The 22,791-nt window shown below is 42.7% G+C and overlaps 2 protein-coding genes across 2 annotated transcripts in view; both read left to right on the forward strand.

The window, feature by feature from the left end:
• LOC128716939 (protein slit-like) overlaps positions 1-11,103 on the forward strand; it is a 92,961-nt gene extending 81,858 nt beyond the window's left edge. Inside the window, exons 2-8 of the mRNA XM_053811397.1 lie at positions 2,436-2,507; positions 5,173-5,244; positions 7,065-7,136; positions 7,897-8,040; positions 8,156-8,391; positions 10,735-10,876; positions 10,956-11,103. Coding sequence (XP_053667372.1) covers positions 2,436-2,507; positions 5,173-5,244; positions 7,065-7,136; positions 7,897-8,040; positions 8,156-8,391; positions 10,735-10,876; positions 10,956-11,103 — 886 coding nt within the window. The remainder of the gene's footprint in view (positions 1-2,435; positions 2,508-5,172; positions 5,245-7,064; positions 7,137-7,896; positions 8,041-8,155; positions 8,392-10,734; positions 10,877-10,955) is intronic.
• Positions 11,104-14,090: 2,987 nt separating this feature from the next.
• LOC128707372 (SR-related and CTD-associated factor 8) lies at positions 14,091-22,682 on the forward strand. Its single transcript, XM_053802325.1, has 9 exons — positions 14,091-14,120; positions 14,583-14,873; positions 15,025-15,270; positions 15,391-15,829; positions 16,034-16,086; positions 18,033-18,384; positions 19,616-20,267; positions 20,339-21,195; positions 21,277-22,682. The coding sequence occupies exons 1-9, from the start codon at positions 14,091-14,093 to the stop codon at positions 22,680-22,682; spliced, it is 4,326 nt and encodes a 1,441-aa protein (XP_053658300.1).
• The last annotated feature ends 109 nt before the right edge of the window (positions 22,683-22,791 follow it).

Here is a 22,791-nt window from a genome sequence, read left to right on the forward strand (position 1 = left end):
AAGAATGAAGCATTTTTCTGAATGTGGTTTAACGAAATATTCGCACCCGACCGTAAAGCCCATGATCAGCAACAAACAGAGTTGTACGGTCGAAGTTATTTGCCTCGCAATGCCGTATCATTAACGCCATCACACACAAAAAAAGGTGCCGAATGTGCAGGTTAACGGCGTCTAAAGCACTTCAATCGGTTTTATAATTTTCGATCCAACACGAAAATCTGCTTACTCTCCCATAATGTGCGTCGACCATTACCCCGTACATGACATTCGCATTATCCTTTTTCTCACGTGCCGGTGCCCAGAGTCGCACTCAGTTCGTTTGTCAAAAAGGGAAAACAGTGAGCAGCCCCCATTGCTACTTCCCATGCCGAGAACACTTGCTCTCTTTTCGAGCGGAATTGGGTGGAATTCAATCAGAAGGTTTTTCTATGTGCCGGGTGCCATTTTTCTCACTTACATTGAGGTTTCCAAGCGTATGACGGCTAGTGGATGCTTTCACAAGGCAACTACTATCTGCAGAAGCGGAGGGGACATGACACTGTAACTGATGCATGGGTGATTCAAGTCAGATGCCCATGTCATCCCACACACAGGGGGCAGTGAAAATGGTTCCATCAACAGCATTTCAAGTGAGAATCTCCGTTAGACGGGGTTCCATTTTGGTGAAATATTTTGATGCCGCTTCATCTGCATCCGTTCACTGCATCCATTCGGCGTGGTACGATGATGCTGATGTGTCTTCCTTTCGCATATGCTGTACATACCACAACCATACCACGAACAACAAAGCATTCTAATGCAGTTGCAACTATATTTTTTGTTGCTCAAAAATATTTCTCCCGAACGACCTCCGAGTACGGTGATTGTGGGACGAGTGCAACATTTTATTTATTTTATGCACCCACTTTCCATGCATTCAACGCCGTACCGTGCACCAATGCACACAATGCAGTAACGACAACATCAGCAGCTGAAGATTTTGGGTTCTAAAGGAAGATTCATCACCGTGGGCTATCTCACCTTGTGGACCCGTGATACGGATCGAGCGAATCCATCCGTCCATTCGAATCACCCACTACGTTCCTCACATCAATTTCCCTTTCATCTGCTTGCTTTCGCTCTTCGCCAACAGCAAACACTCGTAAATCCGGTGTGTAAACATTCGTCCAGATGCAAACGGGTGTGTGTCTCCATCCGAAGGAAACCAAGCAGAGCGCACACGTTCACACTCGAAAAATGTGAAGAAGCATAAATTCGAGCAAAATGTGTCATGAATATTAACAGCTGGCAAAAGATGTACGACAATGTGAGTTAGAATTTCCGTTACAGTTTTGTTTTTTTATTCAACTTGCGCATTTGGCTATTTTTGTGCGATTTACATGAAACATGTGTCTTGGAGTCTCATGGATGTGTAAAACAGTTTATCATAATGGCCATTTATGCACAAATGGTGTTTTCAGTGGGGAAAAATTGAATGCATGTGAGTGTTCTTTGACATTAAAGCGTTGTAGCCAACCGGAACTGGCAATAAATGTCCAACCGTAATAGCAAGTCCATCATATGACATTCAATAACATTCAATTCCACAGGAATGTAGAATATTCACCATTTATTACACCAACATATTCAACATTTCATAATTCCGAATAACACTCCAGACAGACTTCTAAAACTGTTTGGCCGCCGTTTGCACACTTGTATTCCTTGTACTATCTTTTTTGTACTTGAATTATCATCAAAGCAACCGGAAATGACATCATAGCTCAATTAATTATGTACTCTACTAAACGGCGTACCCAAACTTCGAGCACATGGCCAAAATACAGCTCTGCGTCGTCCAGCTACTGGAACATGAAAAATCCCTCCCTGGACAGTAAATCTGGACATGAAACCATAACCAACGTAATGACGATAATAAAATAGGCTCCAAGTTGAGTGGTTAAGATGAAGAGTCTTACGCTTAGATGTTAAACACACTCGAATGTTTGTGTTGGCATGACCTTTTGTTAGTTTTATGGTTTGGAGAGTCATGTATCTAGACACAGGTCTATATAAAAACGGACTTTTCGTCATGATATCTCAATTCATGTGGACTTTTCAAACTATTACTAATTAGTACGAACATGAAGCCGTTATTAGGAAAAGGAAGTCCTACGTTAAAACCGTTCGGTCAACTCTTTAGTTCCCAAAAGGCTCGAATTCTAACACGTGCACCTCGGAGTAATTAATACTCCACTATTTAAAGGACTCCAATTAAGAGTAAATCACAGGACAAGTTTTTGCAAAAAGCTATTGCTTCGAATAATATTATTAAATCATTTCAACTAATTCAATTATGGGTACTCTCACATCACCAGCAGATCAAAGTATAACCGTTTCCGATGGCCGTTCCTTCCACCTAATTGACTTTATTCGTTCTCTCCTGCTTCTTACAGGGATCTGCAAGGCAATAACATCAGTGTCGTCTACGAGTCCGACTTGCAAGGATTGGCGAAGCTGCGAATACTGTAAGTAAAGTTTTCTTTGCCTCATGACACTAACCTTTCCTTCCTATATTACTCATCTACCAACACGCCACGAGCGCACGGAACACTGAAAGTATCGAAGTAAAAAGCTAAGATGTTTAAACGATAAAACAAGAGCAGTCGGTCGGCTCCTACCGCCTCTGTGTGTATGTCGCATGGCATCTTGCAGTAATTAAATAAAATCCGAAAATTCCCCCCCATAAAACCGTGCGAACTATCAGCAACACGGTATGTGGCGTTGTTGCCCTTTAGCTCCACTCCCTTTTGGACCACCTCATTGACTGGTACCGGTAAAGCATCGCTTCTTTCGCAGCTCCTCCGGACTGTCGTATGGAAAGTGAGCGAACGACTCTTTTTAAACTAATTACACCACAACCGTGAACAGGCACAGCGACAAGTGAAAACCACCGATAGAATGTCCTGCGGAACCAATGCGCCCACAGTAGCGCAACATCCGCTGGTAGATGGTTTTAATAGTGTTATGCGAAGTGCTTTCCAAAATTACCCCCGTCCTGGAGGCGATAGAGCGCTGTCTAACGTTTGCGATCAACATAGACTTCCGGTGGAATCCATGGCGGAAATGAAGTTACCCAGTGTGCAGTTAAACTTGTCCATTGGAATGTTGTCCCAGAGATGTGTGCTCTTTTTCAACATTTGCTTAGTTTTCTTCGGTGTTATGTTACGTTGATGGACGGAACGGATGGTTATGAAATAAAAAAGCCAAACAGACTTTCCAATACAGCAAATTAAAGCTGCAATAAGGTATCTTTTGTATTTTACCTTTAAAAAAATGTACAACGCAGCCAATACATCCTGAACTGATATATGCGTTCGTAACGATCGCACCGATAGTGTTGACATCATTAGTAGCGTTTGCTAATCAATGGAAATCATGCCGGACAAGATGGCGCTCCAGAGACCAATCGATAGAAACGCGGCACCAGACGTGCCGAAATGACACTGTTTAGTGTCGCCATAAAAATGTATCCACCACCATTCGCCACACCACAAAGGTCGGAATGATTTACGCTTATGAGCTCTCGCATACAGTTCATTGAAGAGATCGAGCCTGCGATCCAGCAGCATCGGCAACTCATTATTCAAATGTGCAACCCTCGAGGGAGAGGAAGAAGATTTACTGATTCAAATTCCATTTTCCTATCATCCCTACACTGGCTTCCCATTTATTTATCATTTTAATCGATTCCCAATCACATTTCCCCTAACTTTCATCGATTTAATCACGCTCACAGTCCGCCGTCGATGGTGGTGATGTATTTTACCACTGCCCAACAGGGACATCATGGGTTTACGTCGAAGAGAACCAGTTGGACATCGGCCAAATAAATTCGACTTCGGAACAACTGTCCCACTTTCACTGGACGTAGGGAATCGGATCTTAGCTTGGGCATTGTGTTTGTTGGTCATTAATTTACATAAGTGGAATATGAGATATTTCTCATCGTACTCCGGTCAGTCCTTCACAACCCAACGCAAAGCTTGTCGATGAAATGTATATTTTTCTGTTTTAATACCCCACTGTGAGGCTCGTAAGTTTTAAATAATTACGCATCGGATCACCCTCCGACATGTCTCTTGGACTTTGGTTTTATCGACTCCTTACGTTCAATACACTTTAGAGTTGTTCCTAACGATGCCAAGGAGCACTCCAACCCGGACATCTGCTGGTATAACACGAAACGTGCTTTTGTGTCTTCTTTTGCCGAATTTGGAATTATTTTACCAACCGAACATGGGTCAGGTATAGTGTTACATCGGTACGAGCCTTTTATTTGGCCATCGGAAACGAGCCCATACCTTTCACACCGTCGAAAGGCCAAAAAGAAATGGCATTTAAAATTGATACAGTCACTTTAAAGATAACTCCTTCCGGTTGCGTTACCACCTCCTGCAGGTTTGGTTCCTCTTGCAACACAAATTGAACGACACTGGTAATGGATACGGATTCAATTAAATTAACATTCAAACACGAAATGGACATCCAATAGCTTCCTGAAACTGGCAGCACATAGTGGTGTACCTTTAGCTGGAACTGAATGTTGTTTTAATTCGTCAACACTTTCACTCATTCGAATATTCCGAGGAGGTTTCAATTTAGTGAGTTAATTTATGAGAGAGAAGATCATCCTGGAAGTAATGCTGAATATCTCATTGAAACATCTCATTTACCAAAACAAAAAATCTACACAACATATCCAGCTTTGAAGGGACCGCAAAACATCAATACTAAAACCAAAATAAAACAATGTATCTCTTGGCAGAAACCCTCGAAAGACTCCAGAAACTCGATATCCCAGAGTTGCCGAAATTGTATGCTAATACTGTAATCAAATTCATATTTATGCGTAAATGACTTCTTTAAGGAATCCCACGATCGATAAATCCTACTCAACGGCAGGGCTGTAATTTAAAAGCATTCAAAACAGCTTAATCTGCCTTCGGTAGAAGATTGTTTCTGTAGTTATCAGTAGCATCGATCAATATTCATGAAATATACACTGATTTCAGTATAATCTGCTCAAGACATTGTCAAAATACCCACTTTAACTAACCACTAAGAAATGCACGTTTTCTAGGTTAATATGATGTAATCCAAATTATTTATTTCACAATATTTATTTCACAGGCAACTGACGGACAACCATATCTACACCATTGAGAAGGATGCTTTGCACGATCTGATATCGCTGGAAAGATTGTAAGTAACTATTTGGATTCTATTTCGTCTGTACCGTACCAAACCTTCCGAGTTCCTTTTTATTTTCGTTGTACAAATGTCACAAAATCTACAACTTTGCACATCACATGTTAGATCCGGTTTGACACAGTTGGTTGAGCAACTCGTGTCACTAGCATCTCGCCTATTTCCTCCCCAAGCACTCCATCGACTTCGCACCCACAACAGGTTTGATTCATATTAACCGGCACACGACACCAAATCACCTGTCTGGCACGTGAATATTACCTGTCACAGTCAATCAGTCAACTTTATGCGCTGGTTTTCGCAACCTTGTGGTTTTTGTGAATTCAAAATGTGCAGATCCTGCTCGCTCTCCATGCAAATATTGTGACAGGAAATATTGTGATTCGTTTGCAATACTTTACATATGTTTATTAGATTTCTGCATTAATCTTTCGGAGGAAGTAGCTCCAATAAGTGAAGGGAAAAGAGGCTTCTTCAAACAGTCGAAACACGGCGAGGGAGGTTTGTTTGTTCGTTCAGTTATGTGGACGAACCTAGCCGCGTATCTTTGAACGGTCAATACATTTTTGAAGTTCCTGTTGCCAACCTATAATCTCCGTTGCAGACAATTTAGTTCTAATTTATGCCCAATTGGCTGTTGCTTAATAGGCATTATTTACAGCTATTTTATGTCAAAAGGTACCGCGGACACAAATAAAATCGTTTGAATTATTAGAGCCACCCTGCTTGGGCAGCAGTCAATTTGCAATATTTTTGTTCCAACAGAGCATAGGCCTCTATTCTGTTTGTGATGATCTTTATGGATCAATACGGATGCAGACGATCGATTCACGAGACAGCTATCGATGGACTTCTAAATATATGGCACATGATTAGCAAATGCTAAAATGTTTGATTTTGCTTTCAATTCGATAGAAAGAGACCGACGGAATCGTTTGTGTTTTGATTTATGAAAAGTCCTAACTAACAAAACAGAATGTTAAACGCATAAACCGCCATACTGAAAGTAGTAAATATTTTACGGATAAAATATTGATAAAAGCTATAAACGAAACAAATTTGTTCACTAAATACACAAAACTAACTTTCAGCAAGTCTCGCGGAAGAAACAAATCATTCTCATTTCCCTTTGTCTGCTGGATTTATAACTTTGTTAGCTGTTTGTTTTGCTGTACACTCCAGTACGCCGTTGGTGGTCAGCTTGTTAAAACGGAAAAGCCATTCATTGACCACGGTCGTTTAAATAACACCGAGTGGGTGAAACACGGGACCGTTTGAGTCTTTGCGATTGGAAATCGATTTCCGTTAATTATCCGTTGCTTCTCGTTATTCCCTGTCTTACGATCGCTTTGACATAATTGATCACGCCTCCTTCCGTTTTCGGGGTCGGCAGGAAAGTTGGCAGGTTGGACTGTTCGAGTACAAACCGAATTCGTATTCTCCATCCCCATCCCTTTGGATGCTATAAAACAGGGAACGTAGCGGCACTCACTGCCAGATCAGCATAGTTTTCAGAGACCGACGTCAGCAACAGTCAACAGAGGGCGTATTCCTTAGGGCGACAATTCTTTAATTAAGTTTGGATGTGATCGAACTCGCGTACTCACATGTTTTTCATACACGACGACTGTTGTTACCCGTCACACACGAGATTTCTACGACGTCTCAACTACCCACACACTCATTCGCTTGCATTTCTCTTTTAATATCTGATATCTTGTTTCAATCTTGTCACAAGTTTCGCTTACCTTATTCTTGTTTTCTTCTTCATTATAATTATTTTTATCTTCTGTTTTGTTTCCTTTCATTTCCAGACGGCTTAATAGCAATCGCTTAAAATCTATACCAGATAATTTTTTATCCAGTGCCGCTAATTTATTACGATTGTAAGTAGTAGTTTGTAGTGATTGATTTCTGTTCGTTGTCTATGTTTTTTTTTACTTCGTTGTGATTATGTGTTTATGTGTTTTTTATCTCAAATTTATAGCCATAATTCATTTGTGCAATATGCTACAATCATTAAAAGGAAAGCTGTTTAAACACTTTCAAAGGAGATCGATTCTAATTTGTTGTGGTTTTTTGGGTTCATTCATGTTGTGCTCTTAACCAGATGGTTTTTGATTCAGTTACTCTTTGGAATTCAATGGATTCTTTCGTTTGCATCTAAGACTAATTTGCTATTTTGTGTTTGAGTCTTTGTCGTAGACTCGCAGTTTTAAACATTTTAGTAAACACTTCCCACTATCTGAAACTGATTTGAGTAACTTTTGATTGGCTTTATTGATTTAGCATGAATCACGTTGTGAAAAGGAATTTTATAGTTCTTCGCATGATTGTCGTTATTATCGTTTATTTTGTTCAACCTTAGTTGATGGGCGACTCATTGCCATTGTGCTTGATAAGTGTCATTGAATCGATGTTTGTACAGTACAACAAAATAATGATAAGAATATTGATAGCTATTTGGTAGTTGATTTATATGTTATCTACCATAAAAGCAATTCATAACACTGCACATATCAAGCGATCAAATTTAGTGAAATTGTGAAACAGTTTCACACAGATTAACAGTTCGCGATACAATTGTGATAGATGTAGAGGAAATACCAAATATATCATTATTCTCACCAACCCTTCGCCTTGCAGGGATCTCTCACACAATGCACTTACCGCCGTACCGAAGCGTGCGTTCAAGGGAGCACCGGCGCTGCGTAGTCTTCAGTTGGACAACAATCAAATCACCTGCCTGGATGAAGGTGCCGTGAAAGGGTTGACGGAGTTGGAAATACTGTAAGTGTGTTGCATGACCGGGACAAAATCCCACCGGCCTTCGAAATGGAATTACTTCCTAGCTCAACCAAGAACTCACTCAACCGCTGTTCGTTTTTTTCGATTACCGTTCCAGAACCCTCAATAACAATAACATCACCACGCTACCGCGCGACATGTTTGCCGGCATGCCACGCCTGCGAGCGCTGCGCCTTTCGGAAAACCCATTTGCGTGCGATTGTCATCTTTCGTGGTTGGCCCGGTATCTGAAGAATGCATCACGTCTGGCACCGTACACACGGTGTCATTCGCCCGGCCAGCTTAAGGGACAGAATGTGGCGGATCTGCACGAGCAGGATTTCAAATGTTCCGGTAAGTTGAGGATGACCAACCACGCCGTCATAATCCATGGTTCTGCTGGTGGATCATGATGGATTCGGTCCAATGTGCTGATGGTACTGGAAGTCCCACATAATTGTTGTTTGCTCCAACATGAGTGCACAGGGGACCGACATGTACGACCATCGAGTGTCCACTTCAACATTGACCACACGCAATGGCTTTGTTTTTTTCGGTCTATCGTGTGGTGCAGAGCTAGGATTCCAAGTCTCAGTCAGAACGAAACAGTGGCCGTGGGTGTGGCTTTAGTAACTCCAGTATAACGCTTGTCCACCTTTCGATGAAAGTACATTAATTGTCTTCGGAGTTCTTGGAACTTTGCATGACTATCCACTAGATTCCAATGATACAGATGTACTCATTCAAACAACCTTAAAAAAACTTAAGAATAGTCATACTTGCGATAGAAGAGAAGGTTACAAAGTGAGTCTACGTCGTATATACCATTTTGAATAATTTCTATCGATCGAAGGCCAATTCTTGTTAAATTCTCCCTGCTTTGCTACGGCCATTAAAGTATACTTAAGTATGTTGTTTGACACGAACCATAAATTGCACAGCAAATTCCACAAGTCCTCGAGGTATTAACTACCGTTCTTATAAAAATTTGCCACCATAAACTAATTGCCCGTTGCATTATGCGACACACGCAAATGTGCTTTTTTTCTTGTTTTGCCTCATGTTCAGTATAATTATGGCAGCACACTGCAACGGACTCGGTAGTACCCAAACACGTCCGACACTTGGCGCGAAACCATATCAAACGTGATAGGACACTAATTTATTTTCCTCACCATTCTAATGAAGTTTCCAGCGACACAACGACATGGTACGGCGTCCGTGTTTCCTTGTTTTTCGCTCACAATCAAATGCAAATTGCGTTCAGAAATAATCTCATTCGTGTCATGTGGCGGATAAAAACGGCAGCTTCCGGCAGATGAGCGTACAACGGAGAGAATAAAAATCCTGCAGTAGATTTAAACCAATCAAATCCACCACAAAGTGCCCGTGATCCAACCGGGCAACATCGTGCCGTCAGGCCGAACGCTCGATTTGTAATTGCACGCATTGGAAAACAGGTCAAACGCTGGATTTTGGCTGAACGCCACTCAAATGTGCCACGCCATTGAGTGATTGTGGAACTTCCCGTGCATTTCCTGCTGCGTGGGGAACAAACTCATAAACCAACATGCACAACATGTACCCGTGCCCATCACCATCATCAACACCATCGCCGAAATGGCTGTGGACGTTGTAAGAACCGCGAAAACCAGAAGCAATCTGGACACCGCACCTGTATACAACGACACACCCCCGAGGACGGTGCGAGGCGAACATGGACCATGGCACTCGTAGGATTCATTTTCCATGGGCCAGTACTGCATGGGCCAGTACTGCATACAGTTTTCCAGCGTACGTGACACTCATGAATATGTAAATGTTAATTTATGCCACCTTCGTGAGCGTGTGTCCACCCATGGAAAAGGGCCACGCACTGCTGACTGTGGGGAGTTGGTTTGCGAATTTCACACTTCGTCCGGTGTTAGCAGATGAAAGACTGACCACCGGTTAGAAACGGCGGAATACAAAGCCCACACTCACGCGTTTGGATCAATGAAATCAAATTACTGGAAAAATAATCGCCCATTCGACCGGCCCAAAATGTTGGGAGTTCGGAGTTTGCCGACGTGTCTAGACCAAGCCAATCGATTATGTCTCTTACATTATTCTATAGCCTGATTCACGTTTTTTCTTTATCAATTATGTGGTGCAGCATCCTACTCAAAGTGAGGAAAATAGTCTATCTAGCACATTTCCATTAGAGATATCCAACAGCACTAGATAAATTGCGATTACAGCTCATGGGGACATATGCGTAAATAACGGGGGTGTTCAATTGGCAATTGACTCCAAAATTTGTATTTTAGATGGAGTTACAGGGAGTTTGTATTGAAATTAATTTAGTCAAACATAAACTGATGAATGATGCGTTTTTCAATCACCACATTACTCAATTTGTGATGTAAGTAATTAAAACGAATGACAAATTGAAATAACAACGGAAACATCCATCATAAGCTTATATTAGGCTATTTTTATCACTGATTGTTAAATAGACTTGATACACTTGCTTTAATAGTTGAAAAAGACATATCTCTACTTATCCACCGATTTAGACATTAAAAATCGCTCCAAAGGCGTCCTATCTTGTGCAGTCTGTGTAAAAATTTAATCCATTTCATAAATTAATTCAAATCACGGCACAACACCAGGCACTTGCTTTATTTTTCACACTGGATACAATTTACTTCGCAGGTTTAACGGAGAACGCCCCGATGGAGTGCGGCGGCCGTAGTCTCTGCCCACATCCTTGCCGCTGCGCCGACGGAATAGTGGACTGTCGGGAGAAAAGTCTCACCACCGTCCCGACCACATTGCCGGACGACACAACCGAGCTGTAAGTATTTTTAGTACGCGACCGGCGACATCTCGGCAGCAGCTTCGGGCATTAATATGTAATCTAAATATTTTTACAGCCGGCTCGAGCAGAACTACATCACCGAAATTCCACCGAAAGCGTTCGCTAACCACCGGCGCCTTAAGCGGATAGACTTGTCAAATAACAATATTTCGCGAGTCGCCTACGATGCCTTCAGTGGACTAAAGTCCTTAACGTCGCTGTAAGTAGTATGCGAAAAAAAGGGAGCCCGGAAATAGGTTCCATTTCTTAAGAGGGAAGAAAAAAGAGAGAGAGCGAGGGATGAAATATTCAACGCAACCCTAATCTGAGTAGCAAACCAAAAGGACGTAAAATTCTTATCATAAGTAAACAGAGCGCCCGTACCATCCCTTCACACGAGGATGGTCTAGTAAAAGCTCTCAGACTTGCTGCTTTGCTACACCAACCGACGCGCTTTTCATTCACCCACTGACTGAAGACTTCCTTTCCGTGGTTTGCCTTTCACAGTGTTCTTTATGGTAATAAAATTAAGGATTTACCGGCGAGCGTTTTCAAAGGATTAACCTCACTCCAGCTGCTGCTGCTGAACGCAAACGAAATTAGTTGCGTGCGAAGGGACTCTTTCAAGAAATTCCGCAATCTTGGCCTTTTGTCATTGTACGATAACAACATGCAGTCAATGTCCAACAGTCCATGGTTCGACTCCTTATGAAGCATCCAAAACTAGTAAATATCACCAATAAAATAGATTGTGTCGTAATTCGCAGGTTGTGGTCATAACTTCACTGAGCTGGTTCCATGTTTGCCGACAATTGGCAATAAATCCTTTTATTTGCGATTGGAATCTTCCGAGGCTGAGAGAAATGAACCAAGGTTGTATTGAGTTCCGCCAATTAAAAAAATGGCAAGTTCGAATTTCAGCTTCTTCGCAACTTTATGTTTCCGTGTGTCATTTGATTCCTTATGCCCGTTGAGATAATGACATCAAGTACATATACTCTCCTCAATCCAGCACACTTGTTTAACCTCATTTCTGCGAAGCCACACGCACTCTGCATGCTGAAGATAGCATCTTAATTCTAGCCATCGGTTGTTTTGGAGGACCGTACTTCAAACTCCCCAGTCGTGTTCCACTTGACCTCGGAATGTTTCGGAAACCTCAAAGTAGCAGTACGGGGTTCGCAAAGGAAACCAGCAGTCTCAAAACCATTATCTTGTCTACTTCAGACGTTTTGTCTTTTTGACCTTTTGCGTACTAATTAATGCTCATTAGTTTATGCATCTTGGCTTGGCCACTTGGAAAACTAAGAGCGAAGCCGAACGAAACCATTTGATAATAATTTCCAAAATCGATTTGGTTCGGAAGCATGGTTCGTTTGGCGAGAAACTTCGTGTAGCTTCATTGGTGAGCATGGCTCGTTCATGTACCTCGTGCCAATGATTTAATTAGATGATGTTGCCGGTGCGATGAAATGAGTGTTGAGAGCATCGTATGGATTGTTTTAGGACAGCTTCAAAAGGCACCATAATGGTCACTTTTCGCAAGGAGCTACGTGGGATTTATTGATTGATTTAATTATTTTCATGAGAATGAATTAATGTTCTTCGTGTGTTCAATACATCAGACAGAAATATAATTTAATTATGGTAATTTATCTTTGATTTACGTATCTTAAATCGTAGAACAACAGTACACAGGGTGGCAAGTTGTAAAATACTAAGTGATAGTAATGTGTAATATTGGTTAGATTTTCTTATACCTTACTGTTAAACTGATTGTAGAGAAATTGCTGACCAAGACCGATCAGAGATTTAGTTCCACAAAAGAAGAAGAAGGAGAAAAAATTAATTGTGATCGGGAAAGCAATGGAACTGTACTTCACAATCCTTTCCGTTTTTGTAGTTCTTTAATTTAGTGTACATTAATTTTTAATTATGTGATTCAAGTATCATTCAAGTCATTGTTCATTAAGTCAAATTACAACAAATACAAGTTATTAATGCAGTGATTCGTTATTAACACGCACTGGTAGTTAAATCCGAAAGAATATTCAAGTCGTTCGTATTTTGTAAAACGGTTTGGTTAAACGACATGGCATAAACGAGCGGAATAAATTCAAAACTCAGAACTTTCAATTCCCACCAACAGATGACACTACATGTAACAGCAAGCTGGCGTTACATCTAGAATGCATTCGTGTTCTTCCGTTCGTTTGCTCCACTTTCGTTCGCTGCCACCTTTAATATTAAATGAAAAAACTCGTTTAAAATTTAACCGCATACAAACTAATCTAATTTCATTGCAAGTTTACACTATCACTATCCCAACAACCCCATCGAGCTGCAGTCGGTCTCACAATCAGTCCCAACTAAATGTGATTCATGCTCATTTCGAGCGAATTCTTCTCCTGAAACATGAACAAATCATCTTGTAGTACGAACGCATTAATGATTGTCTTTATAAAAAAAAAACACTTTTCGAGCTTATTATTCCGTTATAAATTCCCTTCGATAATTTTCCCTTCTTTATGACAACCCAACGAAAGGGCGTTACAACCATTTTGACATTCTCCGTGCGTTACTCGAGTTATCGTTTTCGTCGATTTGTTGATTGTTCCTCATAATACGTTATGTTCCTTCTTTATTGTATCCATGAAACAGTGAAATTTTTTTTAATGTTATCTGTATCGCTTACCTTAATTTTAAGAACACAATTTGGTGATAAATTTACTTTTGAAAACATAAACAAGCGCGCTGTCATTTGCAACTTATCGATTGTCAACGGTGGAACAATTGACAGCCGTTCTTCGTTTTTTTTTCATCGTTTGCCGATCAGCAGCAGAGGACACCACGGGGTAGCCATTTTGAAAAATTCTATGCGTACGGTCGCTTGTCCCGTGCAAAACGACCACTTTTGATCGAGTTCCCTTTCTAGGGTGTTTCATTGAAGCCTCGAGATTTGTTGTGTGAAATAAAACCGATCGTCTTTAGTGCCGTTTACACCCCGATTGTACCGTGTAATCAAACAAATTGAGTGAAAAGACTACCATCCGCGGAACGGGGGGTGAGATTTACAACAAGTGTTCACTTTATGGCAGCGGCTACTGCTACGTCGTGGTAGACTGTGGTTCAATTTCATTGAGAATTAGTTTTGCTGTATCAAGTGCGAAGAAAATCTAACATCGTGGCGTCGTCTATAGAAGCAACCAGCATGGAGACGGTCCGGGTGTTTAACCAGGAGGTGAGAATCTCTTTCTAGTTGTTCCTTGTGGGTGCCGTGTGTGCCTGATGGTGTTAGTGGGGTGGGGGATGAAGTTTTCTGGTGGAAAATATGCGCTTGATAAGCGCAGTGAACAAAGTGACAAAGGGTTGTTTTTGCAGTGTGTGAATTGGAGCGAAAAACGGTACGCTTTAAAGGACCATAAACTGTTGTTTACCGAAAGAAAGTACATCTTTCGTTGTGGCAAACCAAGTGCGTGAAATAATCGATATGTTGTATGATTCATTTTCACTGTGACTCTGTGCAGTGCCCAAACTACCCTTATTTTCCAAAGTGTCAAACTCTCTCTCCGATTTCGTTGGCACGTTACTAATGATGCTTGATGACCAACTTTTGTGATGTGATTTTTTTTTATATTTGTTTTCAAACCAAAATGCTTATGCCAGTGTCCGTTTTTCTTATGCTAACCATGTTTTCCCATAGCTATCCGGGCTGTATGAATCCAAACCGCCGATATCGAAGGCCAAAATGGCTTCGATTACCCGGAGTGCTATGAAGGCGATCAAGTTCTACAAGCACGTTGTGCAGAGTGTGGAAAAATTCATCCAGAAGTGCAAATGCGAGTACAAAATTCCCGGCCTGTACGTGATCGATTCCATTGTGCGACAGTCGCGTCATCAGTTCGGACCGGAGAAAGATGTGTTTGCACCGCGGTTTGCACGCAACATGGAATCAACGTTTGCGCATCTGTTCCGTTGCCCGCCGGAAGATAAGGTAAGCGAATGAGACCAGTGATTGGTAAACAACCTACAGCGCGAGCGCCGAATGCGACCATGGCATGGCAAATCCGCGCTTTTAGTGGAAATGGAGAATGCGAAATCTAACGATTCTCATGCAAAAATAACCTTTTCTTCGTTTACTACAGAGTAAAATAATTCGTGTGTTGAACCTGTGGCAGAAGAATATGGTATTTTTGCCAGAAGTCATCCAACCGCTGTTTGACCTTGCGAATCCGGACCATCCGATCCACCAGCAGTACAATGCGCAGGTGTTGCAGGAGCAGGGAGCAAATGGGATGAATCCTGGTGGGTTGCCCCATGACTCACCGGTCGGCGGCTCCATGGGTGGTGGTATGGACGATCATGGTGGCCAGTTACAGATGGGTGAAACGGTAATGATACATTTAAGCCTAGTAATATTTATTGGGGGTAACCACTTTTTTTGCTGCATCCGGCAACACACCTTATATATCTTCCCATTTTAATGGCATGACGAATGTTCTCGTTCACAGAAGCAACTTGATCCGTCCACCATCCGACAGCTGCAACAATTCCAGCAAATTTTAATGCGTCAAACGTCTGGCGATCAGGCTAGCACCGTATCGAAGGATCAGGTCAAGTTCAACAAGAAGCTGCTAGATTTCGACTACGGTAGTGATGATGATGATGATAAGAATTCACCATCGGTACCCTTACCGGGGAACACCGGTATGCCGGATTTATCCCAAATGCCCGGTGGCAACATTGCCCAAATTTTATCCGACCCGAATGTGCTGAAGCAACTGCAGAACCTGCAAAAGCTCAAGCAGCAGGACGAGAAGCAAACCAAGCTGTCCGAGATGCTGCTCAAGGAGGAAAAGTTTGAGAAACACCTTGCCAGCGTGCTGATGAAGTTACCGTTTGCCAACGAATGTGACCTTAGCCGACAACCACCGATTGATTTGAATGCTGGTAAGCAAGCGAAGCCGACCACCATAAACACGCTTCTACTGTTGAACAAGTTTCTTATAATGTTTTTTTTTTCGATTTCTTCCTTTTTCTTTTTCTTTCTTTTCTTCTCAAAATATCATAAATTACCATACTCTTGGTACGATTACGATCGTCACCGATTCATGTGGCTCATCTGCTCCATACTATTGATCTACCATAATCTAGGTCACTCGAAGGATGTTGATACTGACAACGATGTGGCGATAACAGGAGTTGAGGTGAATATTTTCAACACATAGTAGATAGTACTGTTCTTCGTTTCTCTGTTCTTCGTACAAGAATTATATAACAAGCAAGCATTGGGTCAGTTTATTGAAACGAGCTCCACTTTAGAAGTACAATGTAACATAATTTTGCAATTAATTCACATAGAATGTGGATTATTTGCGAGCGAATATTAATATTAACTGAGAGAGTATTGGAGCGACATGATGGTAGCGACGCCGGTCTTCACACGAATGAACCGGACCAATCTCCCATAAGCAGGACTTACTATCCAGCTACGGGTAAATAAAGTCACAGAAAGCCACAAATTGAAAGCTAGACCTCTTGAGGTTGTTGCCAAAAAGGAAGAGAGAGAGTAAGAGAGTTAAGAAAAAATATCGTCCTCGTAGCAAAGACTGACTACCCGACTTTGTGGTAAAATAAGTCGATACGATCAGGCCGTTCTAACGAAAAAAAAGAATAAGTATCGTATATTACGAATTATGACTAAAATTGTTAAGTCAACTGAGCATACTATCTACAGGTTTGGGATCGCCGTCTATGCAGTTGGGACTAACATCCGTGTACTGGAGATCGCTTGTTCGATTTCGGCGGATGCAAAGCCAAATTTTGCAAGGAAGTTCCCGAACCTGTAAAATGTAAACATAGCTCTGTCGAGATATATGTAGATACATTTATATGACCAAACAAGTTGATCCGTGACTCATGTCTGCTATATATCGATCTATTGTACTTGTTTGGTTGCTACTTGAATCGATACCTGAAGAAAATGATCATTACTAGATACATTTAAATTCGACGGCATGTTGAGCTTTAATATTCTTTTCGATCGCTATAGACTTTATGCAAAGTTCAAAGTTGTAATACTCAGTAGATCAAAGCTGATCGTGGATCAGACTATTGTACAGTTAGAAATGTGAGCAAACACAACAGTCGGACGTAATTTGGATTGATTATGGATTTTTTATTAGACTATTCATAAATAGACTTTTATGATGTTTAATATATATGAGACCATGGCCAGGATTTTTGTTTTCTTGGGACCGAAGTTTCATTCGCCCATTCAAAAGACTGATATGCAATATATGTGCCGAATACTTGGGTGTATGGACACACCAATGTAAGGATAATTAAAGAAAATATATAAACGAATTCACAACATCCAAAAATGTATAAGAAAAAAAATGGGGGTTGCGATTGAATTGCATAACCAGAAACAGTTAGTTTATAATATATGGCATGTGCAAAAAAATGTACCCATCGACCAACGCAGGATACGATCACAAAAAGGCGAGCAACAGCAACGAAAGGTAGGGTTTCATAATGCGCGGTGAGATTGGCGTCCTAAAGCACACAGCCGCAGTCTCGTTTGCACCTCCCGTACCGTAAATGGGAGGGTCAAGCAGCTCTCGGTGAGGTGCAAATGGGAAGGTGTGTCAACGTTGGATGTACGGTAAGTTCCTTCCTATTCGAGTTGAATAGGATTGAAATATTGTACCTTGTTCACCATTCTACAAGTATACTCGGATTGCTCTGCAACATTATGAAACGATAAACGAGATGGGAAAACTGTTTGAATGGAAAAGCCAAAAAAGCCAATAGAGTCATTCGAGCCATACAACGTCCCCAGCGAAACTCTAAGGATGGAGTTTAATCTAGCCTAGACTATTGAAAACATTCTCACGATAAAAGGATTCGAGAACGAACAGAACGGACACACAAAACTGCTGCGGAAATGCACGGGAGATGTACATGTTTAAACGATATCTTTTCTTCCCATTTTTTTTCTTTTCTCTCTTTCTCTCTTTTTTGCGTTTTGTGACGTGGCGCTGTGTATTCCGACTGATGGCACGTACACCTGCCGATGTGTACCATAATGTGCGGGAATCAACTGTACACACGAACACACTTCACTCTGCGTTTCTTATCGAAAATCTAGATCCTTGGAGATCCGTTACCGGTTGGTGGAAGCCGTGGAGGCATCGGGCTGGGAGGCAGCGGTACTGCTGGTGGGAGCGGAAACAACGATCGCTACAAATCATCATCTTCATCTTCGAGGCGTAAGAGCAGATCACGATCACCGCGCGATCGCCGTGGAGGTGGCACCAGTGGACGTGGCGGCCGAGGACGATCGCATTCCCGTTCACGGTCCGTATCGCCAAGATCATCTCGAAGGCGATCGTCCCGCGATCGTGGCGGAACCTCAACGAAAGATCGGGAACGGGAGAAGGAACACGAGCGGGAACGCAAAAGGAAAGGATTGCCAGAAATGAAGAAAGAGCACCTGAGTGGTAAGAGATCCCGTTGAGCGAATCATCCTGAAACGGGATGCAAACATCGGCGACAGCGTGTAAAGCAGCAATAACTGTGGTGCTAGTGGACAGTTATTGGAACCTAGTTCCATAGTGATGTTCCAATTCAAAGAAGCATCTGCAATTCCGAAACATCCACGATCAGAAAATCCGAAATGCACAGTGTGTGAAAATGATGCCGCGCGCAAAATTAAGTAGTGCAGTGAACCGATTGGCAACATTTCCGCGTAGTAATTGTGTGTTTCCGTCGTTCTGAACCCTTTATCTGTTACATCTAGCAGCGTTATGCGTGTGAATGTTTAATTCTTGGCTATCAATTGACAAACTTGGCTGGCTTTTCCATAGCTTTTTTTTTAATTATAACGTCAGGAGATTCCTTTACATAGGCAATCGATCCTGCGTGCGGGGAATTGGTATGGGTTTGATTTGGTATGGGTCCTCCGTGTATAAAATGGCGACACTACCTGATTCTAACGTAAATACCATGCTATATAGGGGAGATACATAATCGGTATATTAAAAAAAAAGTATTTCTTATTGGTTTTTCTCTAAACTTATTAAAGTTTCAGAAAAATCTGATAAAAATGTCTAATGAACATTCATGGCAAATAACCAAAGTTCCATAGTTTGAACACATTCATCAATGTTGAAATGCGTTTTTACCAAAACAATGCTTTAGAAATCGGAACCAAGAATTTGCCGAAAACCTGTAAACTGGTGAAAATTTTAGTTTTTTAGTGTTCTGTAACATTTTGACCGAATCAGTGGATCAAATGGATTACGATTATTCTCCTTCACTCATAATACGTGGAACATTGAAACTGGCATGTTATTTGAACAAACTACTCCTTTTATTTATATGATAAACGGTCCAGGATTTATGGATTAGAAATAGTATAACGGAAGCTCATTTTTAGGACAATTTATTAATGTAAAATTAACTTATATTGGAAAGTTCAGTTTAAAAATTCTTAAAAAAGCTTAAATTTTGAAGCATAATGTCTGATTTACATCGATGCCTAAGCTATGAAGATTATAGTGACTAATTGTGATTTTTCTAACAAATTACAAAAAGTCTGTCGAAATAAGCCATTCCCGCACTAATGCTTCAGGAATTATCCATTGCTGTTGTTGCTCTACACGTACGATAGTATTACATCAAACTGAAATATATACTAACCATTTTGTATTCCCATCTTTTCCGGAACAGTTTGCAGCACGACACTGTGGGTTGGCCATCTCTCCAAGCTGGTACAGCAAGAGGAGCTATCCGATACATTCGGTAAATATGGTGACATCGTGAGCATCGACATGATTCCTCCACGAGGCTGTGCTTTTATCGTTATGAACCGGCGTCAGGATGCATTCAAGTCGATGCAGAGCCTGAAGAATCATAAGATGCACGGACGTACGATCACGATCTCCTGGGCCGCTGGCAAGGGCGTTAAAAGCAAGGAATGGAAAGACTACTGGGATTTGGATCTTGGTGTTAGCTACATTCCTTGGTCGAAGCTGAGCCCCAACACGGATCTTGAGTCGCTCGAGGATGGTGGCATGTTCGATGAGGACACAATGCCCCAGTGGATGAAGGAAAAATCATCCGGCGGAACAGTAGGTCTAGGTTCGGCCGCGGCTGCAGCAGCAGCCGCTGCCATGGGCCTCAGCTTAGCACCAGGTATGAATTTGAAGAAGCTGGATGGGACCGAGTTATCCACGGCGGCAGCAGCTGCTGCAGCTGCAGCGGCCGCTGGAATGTTGAACCCATCGCTATTTCCGCTGAGCGCAGTTGATACGAGCCAACCACCACCAACCGCCATGATGGGAATGGGAATGCCACCCTTCCCAATGGGCCCTGTTGCACGGTAAGTAAATCAGTGTGTGTGTGTGTCAGCATTATGTGACGTGAACTAAAATTGATTTGTCCTTTATCCAGATTACCAATACAGATGGGAATTCCGATGGGTGCTAATATGGTGCCTGGGTTAGGAATGAACGTGCCTCCTCCCGGTATGATGCTATCAGGCAATCCACCCCCGCTCCCAATGGGAGGATACGGTGTGTTACCTCCACCACCACCCTCGTCAAGTTCATCTGCCACAGGAATAATGGGCAACGGTGGAGGATCGTCGAACATGATGAGTTCCAACATCAGCAAATCATCTGCGGATGATATGGATATCGAGATGGAGGACGAACACTCCTCCAATCCTGCACCAATGGTTGGTGGTGGTCAAAGTGCCAGTGCGTTCTTTAATCAACCACCGCCACCTCTAATGCCTCCGAGCGCAAATCTTCCCCCGGGGCCACCGGGTAATGCTGTCGGTTTCTTTGGTGGTTCAGCGGTTGCTGGAAACATGCAGGATAACGGTGGTGGCCCATTGGATGTGGGTAGCGATGATACGGAAGGAGATCCCAATATGGGAGGTGGTCGTGGAGCAAGAGATTTCTTGCGAGCCAATGAAGATAGCAGAGAACATCTTCGAGGTCGTGGAGGTGATCGTAACCGGGAGCAACGCGATCAACGTGGAGGAGGCGGCTTCGATCGAGGAGCCGGTGGTGATGGTGGGGCAAGACGCGACCGTGGGGAGCGTGGTAGTCGTTGGGGTGGTGGAGGTAACAATTTCCGTGGTGGCGATGGAGCCAACAATCAGCAAGATGATCGGCCTCTTTCTGAACGGCTACGAGAGCTGGCCGGGGTTTTGGAGTTTAACAATCAACAGCAGCGCGCCGGTGGAGGTGTTGGTGTGGGTGGTCGTAATTTTGGACGTGGTGGATATGATGGAGAAGGCGGTAAGTGCTGAAAGAGTGTTTTACGCTTAAGCAAACGATTTTAACTCATTTTTCTTTTAAATTTCTAAAATTCCGTTATAGATTTTGGCAATCGCGAAGGAGACTTTTCGCGACGCGGTGGAAACTTCCAGCAGAATCGATTCAATAACAACATTGCGGGTGGAAACGGCGATGGAGGCGGACGCAATATGGGCCGTAATGGACCGTTCGGCAACCAGCAACAAGGTGGTGGTGGTGGGCGCGGTGGTAATAGCGGAGGAATGTTTGGCAATCGAGCAGGTGGTGGAAGGAACAATAACCCGCAGCAGCGTGGCGGTCAGTTCTTCAACGATGATCGTCAACAGGGTGCGTTCTTTGATCGCGACGAAGGTAGCAATGGATACGATTCAGGTGGCAATAATGGTAACAATGGCAACAATCGACGTAACTGGAATGACCGCGCTGGTGGAGCACGTGGCAACAACAGCAACAACAGCCGTGACGAAGGTAACCGTGGCCGAGGAAGACAACAAAACTGGCGCAGTGGTGACGAAAGTGCTGGAAGTGGTGATGGCGGTGGTGGCGGTCAGCGATTTAATAGCGCCCGAGGTGGAAATAATAATCGCAACCAGGGAGGAGGCAATCGCCCAGGCGGTGTAGCCCGATGGGACGATGATGACGAATCTTGGGATGACGCTAATAATAGATCGACTACCGGACGACCGGCCCAATTCTCATCCACTAACCGTCAGCGGAGGAACTCCGAAGGAAATGAGGAGCAAGACCAACAGCAGCACGATCAAGAGGCTCGTCAAAATCGTCGGGAAGGTGGACAGTCGGAAACCGAAGATATGACGATATGCGATGATCAATCGCGGCATAGTGAGCACGATTCGCACAATGCAATGAGTAGGCAAAGCGGTGAAGGTGAAAACACGGGCGATCGTCGGTTCCTACGCAATCATCATCACCGAAACGATGATGCCGATGACGAACGACCTCAGCCTATTCTCTATTCGCCAGAACCGGAAGATGAGCCGGAACACACGAACAACAATCAGTTTTCTGGTGAAGATAACACCGCCTATCGCGATGAACAAAACGCCCACGATAAAGTGGAAAGTGGTGAATTTCGTAATTCTGACATGGACGAAAATAATCACAGCCGGAAAAATGCGTCTGGCGATGAACATTCTCTCAACATGAACCACCCACAGGAAGAAAACGTTGAATTTCGTCGTGTTTCGGAAGAACGTTTCGAAGGCCAACGGGATGATTCGGCTTCTGCCGTGGAGATTAATGTGAGAGAAGCAGCGAAAGATTATTCCCACAATGAAAGAGAGGAAGAAAGCTATCTGCCTGCTGTTGATGATCGTAATGAGGCAGTGCCGCCACGTTCATCTTCTCCGCCAATGGCCTCCTGCCAGGAACTTAATGTTGAGCCTAACGTTCAATCAAACGACACCGAGGAAAATGAAGCAACTCCCACTGAACCGGATGCATGTTGAAACGCCAACATACAAATGTGTGGTAAGGTCAATACACTTTTATTGTAAAGTTGAAGCAACCGCAATATGATTATACTAAGAGATTGGCAGTGTATGCTGCTCTAGCCGA

Source organism: Anopheles marshallii, chromosome 2, assembly GCF_943734725.1.
Source record: "Anopheles marshallii chromosome 2, idAnoMarsDA_429_01, whole genome shotgun sequence".
In the NCBI taxonomy this organism is placed as follows: domain Eukaryota; kingdom Metazoa; phylum Arthropoda; class Insecta; order Diptera; family Culicidae; genus Anopheles; species Anopheles marshallii.

Excerpts from the sequence above, each read along its gene's own strand:
- LOC128707372 (XM_053802325.1), top strand. The coding sequence starts at position 14,091 with ATGGAGACGGTCCGGGTGTTTAACCAGGAG. Across the intron at positions 15,271-15,390 it reads AGTTACAGATGGGTGAAACG|AAGCAACTTGATCCGTCCAC; the intron begins GTAATGATACAT and ends TCTCGTTCACAG. Across the intron at positions 16,087-18,032 it reads TGGCGATAACAGGAGTTGAG|ATCCTTGGAGATCCGTTACC; the intron begins GTGAATATTTTC and ends TCGAAAATCTAG.